Source organism: Lagenorhynchus albirostris, chromosome 16, assembly GCF_949774975.1.
Source record: "Lagenorhynchus albirostris chromosome 16, mLagAlb1.1, whole genome shotgun sequence".
Classification (NCBI taxonomy): Eukaryota; Metazoa; Chordata; class Mammalia; order Artiodactyla; family Delphinidae; genus Lagenorhynchus; species Lagenorhynchus albirostris.
The window spans coordinates 77,816,326-77,830,258 of NC_083110.1; the positions used below are offsets into that span (position 1 = coordinate 77,816,326).

General features: G+C 43.3%; 2 protein-coding genes across 4 annotated transcripts in view; one reads left to right on the top strand and one right to left on the bottom strand.

Moving 5' to 3' along the window:
* DHX32 (DEAH-box helicase 32 (putative)) overlaps positions 1-12,234 on the bottom strand; it is a 52,585-nt gene extending 40,351 nt beyond the window's left edge. Inside the window, exons 1-2 of one of the 2 annotated variants that reach the window (XM_060126582.1) lie at positions 11,936-12,234; positions 4,373-4,465 (exon numbers count right to left, since the gene is read on the bottom strand). The gene's annotated coding sequence lies outside the window, so the exon portion shown is untranslated. The remainder of the gene's footprint in view (positions 1-4,372; positions 4,466-11,935) is intronic. The other variant, XM_060126581.1, reaches the window with a different exon arrangement.
* FANK1 (fibronectin type III and ankyrin repeat domains 1) overlaps positions 11,980-13,933 on the top strand; it is a 115,980-nt gene continuing 114,026 nt past the window's right edge. The window contains exon 1 of one of the 2 annotated variants that reach the window (XM_060126583.1): positions 11,980-12,430. In XM_060126583.1, the coding sequence (XP_059982566.1) occupies positions 12,016-12,430 (415 nt within the window). In that variant the 5' untranslated portion in view covers positions 11,980-12,015. The remainder of the gene's footprint in view (positions 12,431-13,933) is intronic. The other variant, XM_060126584.1, reaches the window with a different exon arrangement.

Here is a 13,933-nt window from a genome sequence, read left to right on the forward strand (position 1 = left end):
TTTAAATTTATTTGGCTGCGCTGGGTCTTAGTTGCGGCATGCAGGATCTTTTTTTTTTTAGTTGCAGTATCTTTTTCTTTTAGTTATGGTGTGTGAACTCTTAGTTGCGGGGTGCGAACTCTTAGTTGTGGTGTGCGAACTCTTAGTTGTGGCGTGTGGGATCTAGTTCCCTGACCCAGGGATCAAACCCGGGCCCCCTGCATTGGGAGTGAGAAGTCTTAGCCACTGGACCACCAGGGAAGTCCCGGAATTATTGCTTTAGATTGTCAGAGTTAGTGGGCTCAAACGGCTAGCTCCTAATCATAAGTAATAAAAAAAAACCCTCCTCCATTGGTCAAGCCAGGCTCCAAGGAAACAGTCAATCACTTAAGAAACATTCGCTGAGTGCCTTTTCAGGGCTTAAATTAATAAACTAGGCACTGGACACCCACTTACTTTAGGGGTAGGACGAAGAGTGGGATAGAATTTTTAAAAAGTCACACACAAATAGGCCAAAAGAGGGAGAAACCAGAGCAGGGAAAGGATGTTTTAGCTCTATGAAGGTAGAGTTCTTCAAAATTCATTCTAAAAGCCATTGTTTCAAAATTATAATGGAATTATAATGTTGTGATAACACAAATGCAACATGGATTAACTCTACAATTCTTCACTGCCCCATGGCTGAGACCACATCCACAGAAAAGCTCCAAAAACACAATAGCCTGAGATCACAGGACAAGCTGACTTTGACAAGGTATCCAAGAATCAGAAAATTCTACTGCTTAAGAGAAGTTAACATTTAGTGTTATATTCAATTTTTGTTTTGTTCTGATTAGAATCCCTTCCAAGGGATCTCATCGTACATGTAAATTAAATTACTGTAATGACCAATGATTGCCTTAGGTACTATTTCTGAATTGTTTTAACTTAAAAACAAACAAAAAAGCAGAACTATTATTTTTACCAAATATGTGTCCTTGAAATGTTTCTCTTAATTTTATAACACTCCTTAAAAGTGTAATAATCTTGTAATTAAAGTAAAATCTTACTTATAAAGTATTTACCACTTTGAATCCTGGGGGAACAGTCACGTTTTCTGAATAGTCATCTTTCTAGAGATCTAAGGCTCACCTAGCCCCTTCATAACACGTACAATGTGTACAGATACATCACCCACTTCTCTGTTATGGTGATTAAAAGATGACCACAGATTCTCTGCTCCCACGGAGAGGTGGGGCCTATTTCCTTTCCCCTTGAGTCTGAGCTGGCCATGGGACTCAGTATGACTACAAGAATGCAGTGAAGTGATGATCGGCTACTTCCAAGGCATTCACATGCTTGAAACACTCCCCCTTGGAGCCAGCTGTCATTCTGTGAGATGCCCAAGGAACGGGGAGAGGCCACTGGGAAGAAACCAAAGCTTGGCGTCTGTCTTCAGAAAGCACAGACCCCCAACCATGTGCGTGAGCCGTGGAAGATGCTCTAGCCCAGTAAAGCATCTGGATGACCACAGGCCCAGCCCACAGGACACCCAGCAGAAGGAGCCAAGTCAACCCAAAGAACCACGGGAAGGGTACCTGGTCACTGTTATAAGCTACCAAGTTCCAGCAACAGATAACCAGACTTCTGCCTACTAAACAGAGTATACTCAGAACTCAACGCTTTCTTCACAACTCAGCATCACCAATACATTGGTTCCTATAACACAATGATGATTGCAGATTTCCCTGAAGTGACAGGGGTCAAAGGCCAGACTGCGGCCCCAGAGTCCTCCTTTCTCTGGGGATTCAGTACCCACGTCACACTGTGGTCAGCTCATTTACCTGGTGAGGCCATTCTCTGCTTCTCTAACCTGCTCTCCTACTTGGCATTTAGAAACCAGTTAGGCTTGTTTGACAGAAATACTTGTAATGGTTGAGTCCACAAAGGGCTCTACGCTGAATCCAATGAGTCTGAAGGGTAAAGCTAAGAAGTCTGTGACCTCTATTTCCAGTTCGCTCAGGACCTTTTTACTGTGATATAGACTGAGTTCCAGATTTGGAGGGGGGAGTGGCTGAGTTTTGAGCCCACCCAACTCCCACAACAGACCTCTCCTCATTTATCCAGCAACTGGCATCAGTCATGTCAATGATTTTCTCCCAGATGTAATTAAATACATACAAAAGATCCGTGTCTTGGCCTTTGGCAAATTTAATAGTACTAACCTAAAGAAAGGAAAACACATAATACGGTAGGCTACATGCCACTGAAAATAAAATTTAATAAAAACTGTTATCAGTATAAACAACATTCTACTACAATCATTTTAAATCTGAAAGATTGGCAGTTGCTCCTTTTCAAAGCTATGCTACCTGAGGCTGTAGATTACACCTGTCAAAGACGGCCCTTTGAAGTCAATCTATTGCAACTCTTCAATGAGTATTTATGAAAACAATACACATCTAGCATAACATGAAACCACCTTCACCAAGAAAAGAATCAGAAGTTGAGGTAAGATGAAGCTATGTGTTAGCCATTGATATTCTGGCTCTGGTCCAGTAATTCTAGAAATGTTTGCAAGGGACTAAGTGAAACAAGATTGTGAAATTTGTCCTGAATAACTGTTTCACTGTTCAATGCTTCTCTTCAGTATTTCTCTCCATGTTCAATTTAATATAAATGTGTTCTTCAGACCCACAAAACTCTCAAATGTACCATTTTAGCAATTGCAGAGATCTGGAGATTTCCCAACACTTAGTCTCTGGACCTCTTCCCTTTTCTCTCTATAACAGGGCCCGCATGGTCTCATCCTGTTTCATGGCTTTAATGCCATCGTATGTGGAGGACTCCCATTTATTCATCCTGTCAATCCTCTCTCCGAAACATCAGGTCTCACGTATCCAACTACCTACTTGTCATCTCCAACTTGGATATTTAACAGGCTTTTCAAACTTTACGTATCCAAAACTGAGCTCTGATATGTGCCCCAAAGCCATAAACCTGGTCTTCTCATCTTCTTCCTTTTAATTGCTCAGACCAAAAATTTTGAAGTTACTCTTCATTTTTGTCTCAAATTCCACCTCTGGTCCTTCAATGGATGTGCAGAATAACAGCCTCCAAAGATGTGCACGTCCTAATCCCTGGGATTTGTGAATATGTACTTTGCTTGACAAAAAGGGCTGCAGATGTGATTAAGTTAAGGACCTCGGGATAGGGAGATTATCCTGGAGGGTCCAAGCTAATCGTAAGGATCTGAAGCTCAGAGAGCCGTTCTCAGCTATAGTCAGAGGGAGATATGACCATGGAGGAAGGGTCAGGGAGATGCAACGTGCTGGCTTTGAGGATGGAGGGAGGGGCCGTGAGCCGTGATGTGTGTGACCTCTAGAAGCTGGGATTCTCTCCTACTGGGTCTAGAAAGCAGCACAGCCCTGCCGACCCCTTGACTTTAACCCAGTGAGATCCTGTGATGGACTTCTAACCGAAGCACTGTAAGATAATAAATTACCACTAAATGTGTGGTAATTTGTTACAGGAGCAATAGTAAACTAATACATCTGATCATGTCAGCTCTACCTTCAAAATACATCAAGAACCCCATACGTTCTACTGTGAACAGCTGGTCTGAGCCACCATCCTCTCCCCTGGATTACTGCAATAGCCTCCTGACTGGTCTTGGTTCCACCCTTAGTCTCCTGGAGTCAAAGTGATCCCGTTACAAGTCAGCTCACGTCTCCTCTGCTCAAAAATTTCTAATGGCTTCCCATTTCATCTTACTCCAAGGAAAAGCCACAATCCTTAATAGGATCTACAAGTCCTGTGGGACCTACAGCCATCACCTGTCTGCCCTCGTTTCCACTGGCTCCCTCCCAGCTCACTCTTCTCTACCCACGTGGCCCCTCACTATTCCTCAAACACACAGCACACGCCTGCCTCAGGGACTTCACGCCTGCTCTTCTCTCCTTCTGAAATGTCCTTTCCTCAGATATCCAAATGGCCAGTTCCCTTACTTCCCAAAGATCTTCATCAACTCTGTGAGGGCTTCCCTGCCACGTGGCTGCCTTGTCTGAACTTCTACCCACACCCCCGCGCCCCAAACTTCCTAGCTTATTATTTCCTGCATTATTTTACCTCTTTATTTTGTCTACTGTTGGTGTCCTCCACCAGATTGCAGGCACCCTGAGTCAGGGATGTGTCTATTTTGCTCCTCACATCTACAGCAGAGCTGACACATAGACAGCATTCCAAAAATATTTGTCGAATGAATGAGTGAATGATGTTATTAGCACGTCAGGGATACTGCTGTTCGACTTTCCAGGTTGCCCTCGATTCATCAGTGACCAAGTCCTTCAAAATTCGGGATTCTGCTCCTTCCATCTCCCTCGTCTTTCATCCCCAGACTCCCGTGACCACCTACCTTTCTCCTCAGTCTCTCCACCGCAATCTCTCTTGCACAGATTTGCACTTTCATTATTTCACTCTCCCCAAAGTTCCAGTTAGCTTGCTACTGCTGAATGAACAGAGTTGAGACACTTCTGTCAGGAATTCGCTATGTTTCTGGATTTCGGTAACTTTTCTGTCCCCTTTCATTAATGATATAGAATAGACCCCTGCTGTTTTTAAGGCATATGGCCTGAAATTTTGGTCAATCACCACAAGCATCAACTGAAATATTTGTCCCAGCTCTTGAGTCTTCCCTTGAACCACGTACCCAAACCACAGATTAGCTCCTTGTGCAACATTATTAAAGCTGTTTCTTTCTTGGTGACTTGAGGAGTTGTGTGGAAAATCACAGAGCTGCACTGAGATTCACATAACAGCGTTGTCACGCTTGCTCCAGCAGACCCCTGATCTTTTGGGCCACTTGTAAATAACCAGCACGAGGAGGCAACATCCCTAAGTATTAGGGAACTACTGAACTATCTGTACTACTTACTGTCTTTCCCCCATATTTTCAGTCTCTCTACTTGAACCATTGTTGAGCTATATCTTCTTTGGCAATTTCCAGAGTCTGAACCCAAATACTGTACGAACCCGCGTCCCCTGCATCGGCAGGCGGACTCTCAACCACTGCGCCACCAGGGAAGCCCCAAAAAGTTATACTTTTGTCAGTTATATTTAAAAACTAAGATATTCCCTAGTGTTGCAGATTTCTGACTCTCCCAGGAAAAACACAACCTTAATAAAGTAAACCCTGATCTCCATTATGAGAGTACAAATGCTGAAAAAATAAAGGTATTAATTCTCTCCTTTTACAGGAGCAGCTCAGCAAAAGGAGACACCTGCCTATGTGGAACCTTTGGAATGAAGCTGCAACACTAACACAAACACTCACCACACGTACTCAACACATTTACTCAGGTTTTCACTTTGTGTCCTCTAGCTCTAGGTTTATGATAGACTTCCTAAGGTCAAGATCCGTTTCGGAGCCATCCTTGCGAAGTCCACAATATAAAGGGCTTTGCACAGATTATGTGATCAATAAATATTATCTGAAATAATAAACGATATACTTGTGAACCATGATTATAATGTTTAGAAGAAAGAAGGTTAATGAGGCATTACCAGTGAATAATAACTCTTCAGGATAAAGGGCTATTATTTTTTTTTGGAGAATGGGATCATTAGTCCCGTATTCCATGCCAATTCTATTCAAAGTGCTTGTTTGCGGCAAGATAAGGAGCTTAAAGCAGAATGTAAATTAACTCACTGCCTCCTTCACTGAAGAAGTCTTGCTGTTAAACTGAAATAAACAGTATGATTAGTGCCATAGTCTATTTACATGCTGGTACCAGCTCCTAGTCTCATTGCAAACCAGTAACAGTCTGTGGACTGGCACTGGTCTGCAGACCACACTTTGAAAAGAAAGGTTCTGTACAACCCCTAAAGTTGGACTAGTACTAATGATAACGATAACAATGATGATAATTCTACCAATTAGCCTCTATAGAGTGCTTACTGGGTCCCAGATGCTATAAGTGCTTAAGCACTTTATATGGATTACTTCATTTAAACTCTTAAGGACCCCATGAGGGTTGACTTTATTATTTCCATTTTTTCAAATGAGGGAATTTAAGCCTTCAGAAGCTTAGTTAATTTATTCAGCTTTGAGATGCGCATCTGTGGTGGAGCAGGTGCTGAAGTCCTGCGGTCTGATCTCAGCTCCACCCCAGGTACGTGTACACTGTGTGCATAACGACATCGTACCACACTGCTTCCTGACTGCGTTAAAGAATGTGGGCTCCCACCGCAACACTGTGGGGTGAAGAAATACTTGATATTATGGGAGATGTCAGGCAGGGTGGTCTGGAAAAAATACCGTAAAACAAATAATGTGCAGTTCTTTCATGGGAAGAAAAACATAGTTGTAATCACCCACATGAAGTTACAGTCAAACACCTAATATGTAAACTTTATTTCCTAGGCGTGTTATATTTTAATTGAAACAGTGGACTTAACGTTACTGGGATTTTTAGAAGATTACCCCTTTGCTTTCCTTTGTTTTAATTGGCTCAGAGCTCCCAAAAAGCACATCCTACTGGTTTCTAGTATCTACTTAAAACCTTTCTTGAACAAGGTAAGGTAAAAATTCAGAACTTACTTTAAAAACCTTATTTCTAGACTCCTAAAGTTGACTCTGTCTTGACTTTAAGTAAGCAAATCAAATTAATCAGCTACTTAAAAATACTCAAATGAAAAATGATTCACTTTTAACTCAATATTGGCTCATACCAAACACAGCTTGAATAACCAATCCTGCACAGTTAATTTGTTAAAGAATCCTACATTCTGCTGGTAGTTTGCATCTACAGAAAGACTTCCCAAGCTCAAGCAATGCTTATGTGTCATAATCACATATTACTCTCCACATGGAAGTTTGTAAATCAAGGGTTTGGTTAGACTTTCAAATGGCTGGGTCACTCAGTGCTTTTCAATATTACTTTGGTGATTTTTTTAACTGAATAATATTCTAAAAAGTAACATTTGAGTAAAAGCAGAGTTAATGAAGTATGCTAAAATATTAATTTGGCTCATGTATGCAGTCAGGTTAGGTATCTGAGCAAATGGGTGGGAGCCAATCACAGCTGAAATCTCAAGACTAGGTTACTGCCGGCCTCCCCAGGGAAGTCAGCGTATTTACTGGACCTCCACCGCACACGAAGCCAACTTTGACCCACTTTTTTTAGAGACAGTATTTGCTTGAGGCATTATCATACCTCCTGGAGTTACATTCTGCTCTAAATGGAGATCATGAAAAAACCACAAATACCAGGACGTTTTGTTCTTTGCGAACAAAGCAATGGGTAACCGTTTTGCATCACCTTTAACAAAGCAATAATAAACTGTGTTGTGCTCTGTGGCAGGTGGAGGGAAGCACTGGGCTGGCCAGAAAGTTCGTTCGGGGTTTCCCATAGGTGCTATGGAAAAATTCGAATGCACTTTCTGGCCAGCCCACCGTAATCATTTCAGGGAATGCTGGTACATGAGCCCTCTAACAGCAGGGATTCTGTTTTATTAATCTTTCCAGATCTTCAGCTCACTTTTCTGGTCCCGCCTCTTTAGTCTCCTTGCGTTCTTCCACCACACCCTGCTCCTCCTATAAGATATATCCGTGTATCCCAGAGTTCTATCCTTGGCCCTCTTCTCGTTCCACACCATCTCACTGGGGAATCTCATCACATTTTTAACTTCAATTACTGAATGCTTCATCCAAATTTCTATCTTCATCCCAGACGTCTTTCTACAGTTCCAGACACACATGTCCAACTACTGCTTATGGGACACCCCAACTCAGATGACAGGCAATTTCAGAGTTAACATTCAGAACTGAGCTCATCATCTGCCCCATTTCTTACACTCCTGAAAAAGAAAAAGATGTCTTTCCTTCTTTCCTGTTCCAGATTCAACAACTGACAGAACAGTCCCCCCCCACAGCGAGGAGACAGCCCTGGCTTCTCCCTCACCTTCACGCCTCCCCAACACCAACTCCGCCTCTCTCAGCTGTCCCTCCTCCTCCCACCAACACCGCCTTAGTATGTTAACATTTTTTCACGGATTACTGCAAAATCTCCAATTTTTTCTGCATGTAATTTTGGCTCTCCATCAGTGTCATTCACAGGCTGCCAGGGATCTCCTTCAAATGCATAACTGATCATGTCACTGACTCAAGTACTTTTTATTGCCTTCAAGATAAAACGTCACTCCCAGGTTCTTTCTGATTTAGCCTGCATTTGCCTCTCCAGCCTCACTTCCTTCCACTCCCTTCTAATAAGTTCTCTCTGCTCCAGCCACAATGAACTTTTGCCTAGAGTTGGCCCCCCTGCCTCCCTGCCTTTGCTCAAAGCTCCTCCTCTGCCTGGGAAGCCCTCCTGCCCCCACATACGATCCATCTGGTCACTTCCTAGTCCCTGTATGAACAGCGACTCCGGAACCAAGGAAGCACCTAACACGCTATGGATGCTCAATAAATGTTTGCTGTATGCTGGAATCCGTAACAACCCTCTACGTTTAATAAATTCTTTGCAATATACACGGTATTTTCGTTCATATCTATAATCACATTTACTTCATTTCTATTCTCACAACTTGACTATACAACCATTTCAGGTTTTATTATCCCCAGTTACCAATGAGGAAATAATAGCTCCTGACTTTACCAAGGTGGCAGAACTAGAAATTAATGCAATCATCCCTGACTAAAGGCTTGTCCTCTTTCTATTATTATTCAACTTAAATTAGCAGGTACACACCGAAAACCCACGATGAGCTAAAGGAATACAGAAGCCTAGGTCATGGACTTAGCTCTAAAATGCTTAATCTAATCAGAGGCCAAGACCCATACACAAAAAATGACAGAAAACTCTACACGAAAGTAGAGTGTGTGTGTGTGTGTGTGTGTGTGTGTGTGTGTGTATGTGTGTGTGTGTATATATATATATATATATATAAAATAGATAGCCAACAACGACCTATTGTATAGCACAAGAAACTATACTCAATATTTTGTAATACCGGTAAGGGAAAGAATCTGAAAAAAAAAAAATATATATATATATATATAAAAATATATGTGGCTGAGTCACTGTGCTGTATACCTGAAACTAACATGAAACTAACACAATATTGTAAATTAACTATAATTCAATAAAAAAAATATTCTAAGAAAAAAAAGAAAGTATAGTAGAGTATAGGGATAAGTGCCAAAGTGTGTAGCGCCCCCAGTAGGAAAGAGAAATACATTCAGTGGGCAGTTCCCTAACCTGGAAGGCTTCCCAGATGGGAACTGGGGGTGTGGGTGGCATGGCTCTGTAGCCCGATTATACTATGAATGATTAAAAGGGCTAAGAGATGGGCATTTCTTGAGTCCAACAATTTGAGTGCAGACCATGACAGGTCTGGAGGACTGAAAGGAAACAGCAAAAATGGAAATATAATTGTTTTCTGCCTTTGACTGAACTCCTTATGAGTTTCAGAAAGTAACAGAGAAAGAGGAAAAAGTACCCTCACTCTGGCAAAATAACAAACAAAAATCCAAAAACAAAAATGAGAAACTTCCTCTGACTTATGATAGTAAGTTTGCTAAATGGAAATAACACGTTCATTTGCTTTGTTTTCTTTCCTTCTTTTTTCTTTTTTAAATCATCCTACTAGGATTAAATAATGTTAACTTCCTACTGGAGTTATTTTTACTTTGAATTCTGATGTGGACAAGAGATTTAAATAAGAAAAAGAAAGGCTACTCTTACCGGCCACTTGCTATTCCTTGTGACAGTGCTTTGGCTTGCTACATTTAGTTAAGCATCAATCAGCCAAGTAAATAATAATGTAACTATTCTATCCAGTGATGAGCTTGGAAACTTTTTTAAAAATCAGGACTTCATTGTTTTTAATTTGACCACCAGTAACACCCTGAAAATGACAGTGAAAAGAAACAGAAAACAAAGTAGTAGAAAATCCCCAAAGGGATAACCAATACCTTTACCATTCATCTCAACTCCTAGGACATTAGCAACCTTCTGACCTCAGGATATTTCCTCCAATAATGTATCCTTTACCTAGAGCGATTTCTCTAAAGCTCTTCTCACTCATTCAACAGACATTTAACAAGTACATTGCACTAGGGCTGGAGGAAGAGAAAATGAATGTTGTCCCTGCCTTAGACATCTTTGTACCTTCCCCTCCTCCCACTTCCCCCCACCCACAACCAGTCATTTCTTCCATAGGTACACTATCCCCTAAAATCCAATGTTGCTTTTCAGTTGCCAAAGTCACCTGTTACCTAAAATATTTCAGTGCAGGATTTCCTCAATGTCAAGTTCATAACTACTGATAAAATCATTCATCTATAATACAAAGTATTCACCAATGCATATCTCCATTTTTCCAACCTTAAAATCTGCATGCAACTACTAAACTCCTGAGTCCTTGTTACTTTGGCACGAAGATCTACAATGTTGCTTCTTCTTTTTAAATACAAATGCCTAATCCTTTACTATATGGGAAATTTTAACCCTACCTTTTTTTTTTCCTGCTAATAAAAGCCAAGTTTTCATCACTATCTTATCACATTGACTAAGATGTTATTAATGAGCACCATTATGTTTGTTTCTTGGATGAAAAGACCAATTCATGATTTTGCAAATGATGTGAAAACTAGTTTGAAAAGACTATACGACCGAAGTACTGTTGATCTTAGATGTTTTCTGTCTAAAAATCCATCCCCTGTGTCTCTATGTAACATGAACAGGTATTTAAGGTACCATGAAGTGCTTACTTTCCAACCTCAATTTATTACTTTAATATTTTAGCCTATGAATTATGGATTCTGTATATATCACACTGCTTGTCGATATCCACACATAAACCTTCTTGCTTTGACAATTAATCTGAAAATGTCTCCATATAGTCTGGGAGGGGAAAGCCTAATTTGGTGGAATATAATAAATGTCCCTTTTCAACACAGGATATATGCTTCTCAGGTTCAATTAACCTCTGAATGATTCTAAGAGAAAAGTAATTCTCCTTGATGTTCCTTGTCTACATAGCGGAAATCTCTCTAGTGGCAAAGAATGAGTAATCACTTACATGACCGCAAAAGGCCACTTTTCATTTCCCTCAAGTACTGTCTAGAGCAGCAGGAGGAATTGATGGAGGGGTCATAATCTCCAGCATGAGTACTAAATCAGTCATGCCATTTTCCTCCCACCTGCACTTTCATTCTCGTCCTTTTCCTTCTCTCTTCTCCATTTTTCCCTCTTCCTTACAGTTGTTTTTCTTAACCTACAGCACTCTCCCCGTGGTTTGAATTTTTACAACCTACCAGATAAAATCCCTGGTGACCCTCAAAGCTTCCTTACCTGCATCAGTGTTTTAAAAACAAATATTAGGAAAGATTACGGTGTGGGATCACGTTACACTTGTTTCACATACCTATAAAGTTTTGGCACAGAACGTGTGGGCTGATGCCACAACTCAATCGAAAACCGGGAGGGCTGAAACAAACACACACACACACACAAACTAACTCAACCGGAAAGATCCGACTCGGGCCCACAGCCTGAAATGTGACACTTGGGATGACAGTGCAATGCGAAGCGAAGGAATTCTCCCGGGTTTCAGGATACAAGGGACACACTCGGCCCACTGCTGACGACAGAAGAGGCTCTCATCTGCTCCATGTTTCCCGCAAATGTGACACGAGTGACCCAACTCTCCGCTCCCAAGGCGGGGCCGGGGTCCAAGCCCCCAAACCCCACCCCCGCGGCCGGGGCTCCCTGCTTGGAGGGCTGGTGTGCACAGGTTCTCTCCCCGCGCCGAGACGCTGCTACGGGAGGTTGGGGGAGGCCGCCTCCTCCGGAGCATTTTACGAGTCGGGGCAGGGTCGTCCCGGGCCAACGGGCGGGCAGGGGGCCCCAAGCGGCCGCAACAGGTGCGCCCGGGCCGCCCACCCGCCCCTCCCGCCGCCGGGCCCGACCTTTACCTGCAGCGGCGGCTCCCGAGTCCGGGTAGGGAGGCTCAGGCCCGGCCGCCCTACCCCGCGGGGCAGGCCGAACTCGCCGGATGCACGGACCGACGGACCGACTGACGCCTTGGGTCGCCGACGGAGGGCCAGCAGGCCCCCAGCCGAAGGCCCGGGCACCGGCCCCGCCGGGGCCGCGAAGGCCGCCAGGGAGGGCGCGATCGCAAGATCAGGCCTCACGGGCAGAGAGTCTTCAGCCGGCGACCCCGCCGCCACCCTCGCTCGGTGCCCCTGCGACGCGCGGTCCTCGCGGCCGCCTGCGTTGCCTCGCGGCTTTTGGTCCCTCCCTCTCGCCGTCCTTCTTGCCCCTCCTCCCCCGCCCTCCGGGTTGTCAGGGCAACCGGAGAGACGCCGGCCCTGGAGGAGAGGCTTTCGGAGGGGCTGCGGCGGCGGCGGCGGCGGCGCGGGGGGCTCGGCCCGTGGGGCCCCAGGAGCATCTGACCATGGAGCCCCAGAGTAAGGGGGCCGGGGCCAGGGCCGGGGCGGGCGGCCGGGCCTGCCCGGAACGGGTGTGGGCGCCCTGCGCGCGGCTCCGCAGGCTTTTAATGCTTTTGACACAGAAATACGGTCTCCTCCTCGAGCTTTCTTCTCTTGGAGAGACAAGAGGGGGCTAAATCCTGCCGAGTGTGTCCGCCGGGAGCCGGAGGGCCGGGTGAGCTCGGTAGTGTGGGCAGGAGGATGCAGCGCCGCCAGTGTGTTCCTTCCTGAAATGACCCCCAAGCAAATCCATTTCTTATTACTATTACTGTCATTGTTGTTGTTATTTTGTTTGGTAGTTTGATTCATTAACTGTAAATAGCCATTCTGCTTCTAAAATGTCAGCAATTAAACATGCAACAAGGCTAGGTCTTGTATTTATTAGAAGAGATCCCGTCCTCTTCCCAGTAGTCGGAGATTTGAATGAGAAAAAAATTTTGGAGCTTTGTCCAAAACTGTTAAATTCGTTACTGGAGGTTCTACGAGGTAGGCTTGGACACACACACAAAGTTACGATTTCTTTTTCTGTTTCCCACATTGTTTGACAAAAGGTGGGCAGTCTGGAGTTATCAGATCTAACACAAGCTTTAATTTACTGTGTTGATTGTTGTTGTTATTATTATTACTACGACTACTACTCAAACCTCTCTAGAAGGACAGTGCTCCGTCCTTCTTTCCCAAGCTAATGTTTTAGTGCTCCTTTTGTTCTTAAAATAAGAACAGTGTTTTATATGGATGGACACTAGAAAGCCCTTGAACTTTTATAGAAGGATGCAGTTTGACTCTCCAAACCAAGTCGTCTTTTCTTGCACAATTTCAGAAATGGAAGTACTCAGACCAAATCCATTCCCTGGGGGATATGCTGACATTATTAAAGTTTCCAAGAAGGTTTTTAAAAACTTTTGCCTTTCTTTTAACTCACTTGCTGAGGAGAAAACTTACAAGTTGAGAGTTAGAGTTGTTTAAGTTGATTTTGTACAGTATTCTGTCACTTGCACTTGTAACTCTCTGGATTCCACATTTTATCTAACCTATTGAAAGAAATTTACAATAATACTGAAATTTTTGTTTCATTTCAAACTGATGCCAAGGTGTGTATGTTTTCTCTTTAGAGAAGAAATAAATCGAAGTGAAATATATCTTTTAAAACAGCAACTTTATTTCTTCAGATTTATGTTACTGTTTAAATGTGTAAACTATAACTTTCCAATCCGTCAGTGCTCAGACTGTTTATCCACTCTCTCGTTCATGGTATTCATTATGCTCCAAACACTGTCCTAGGGGTGGAGGATTGAACAATGAATAGGACCATGTGGGCTTTGGTTATCCCTGGAAAACTGAGCAGACACTTGCCCAAGAATTTTTGAAACCTCCCTGGGGTCTGAGATTGGGGAAAAAGAGATGGGCAGAAGGCTTCCGGCAGGAAGCAATAGTAGGCTTGCAGAATGACCCAGCAAAGAATGAGGGAATCCCTTGGGTATA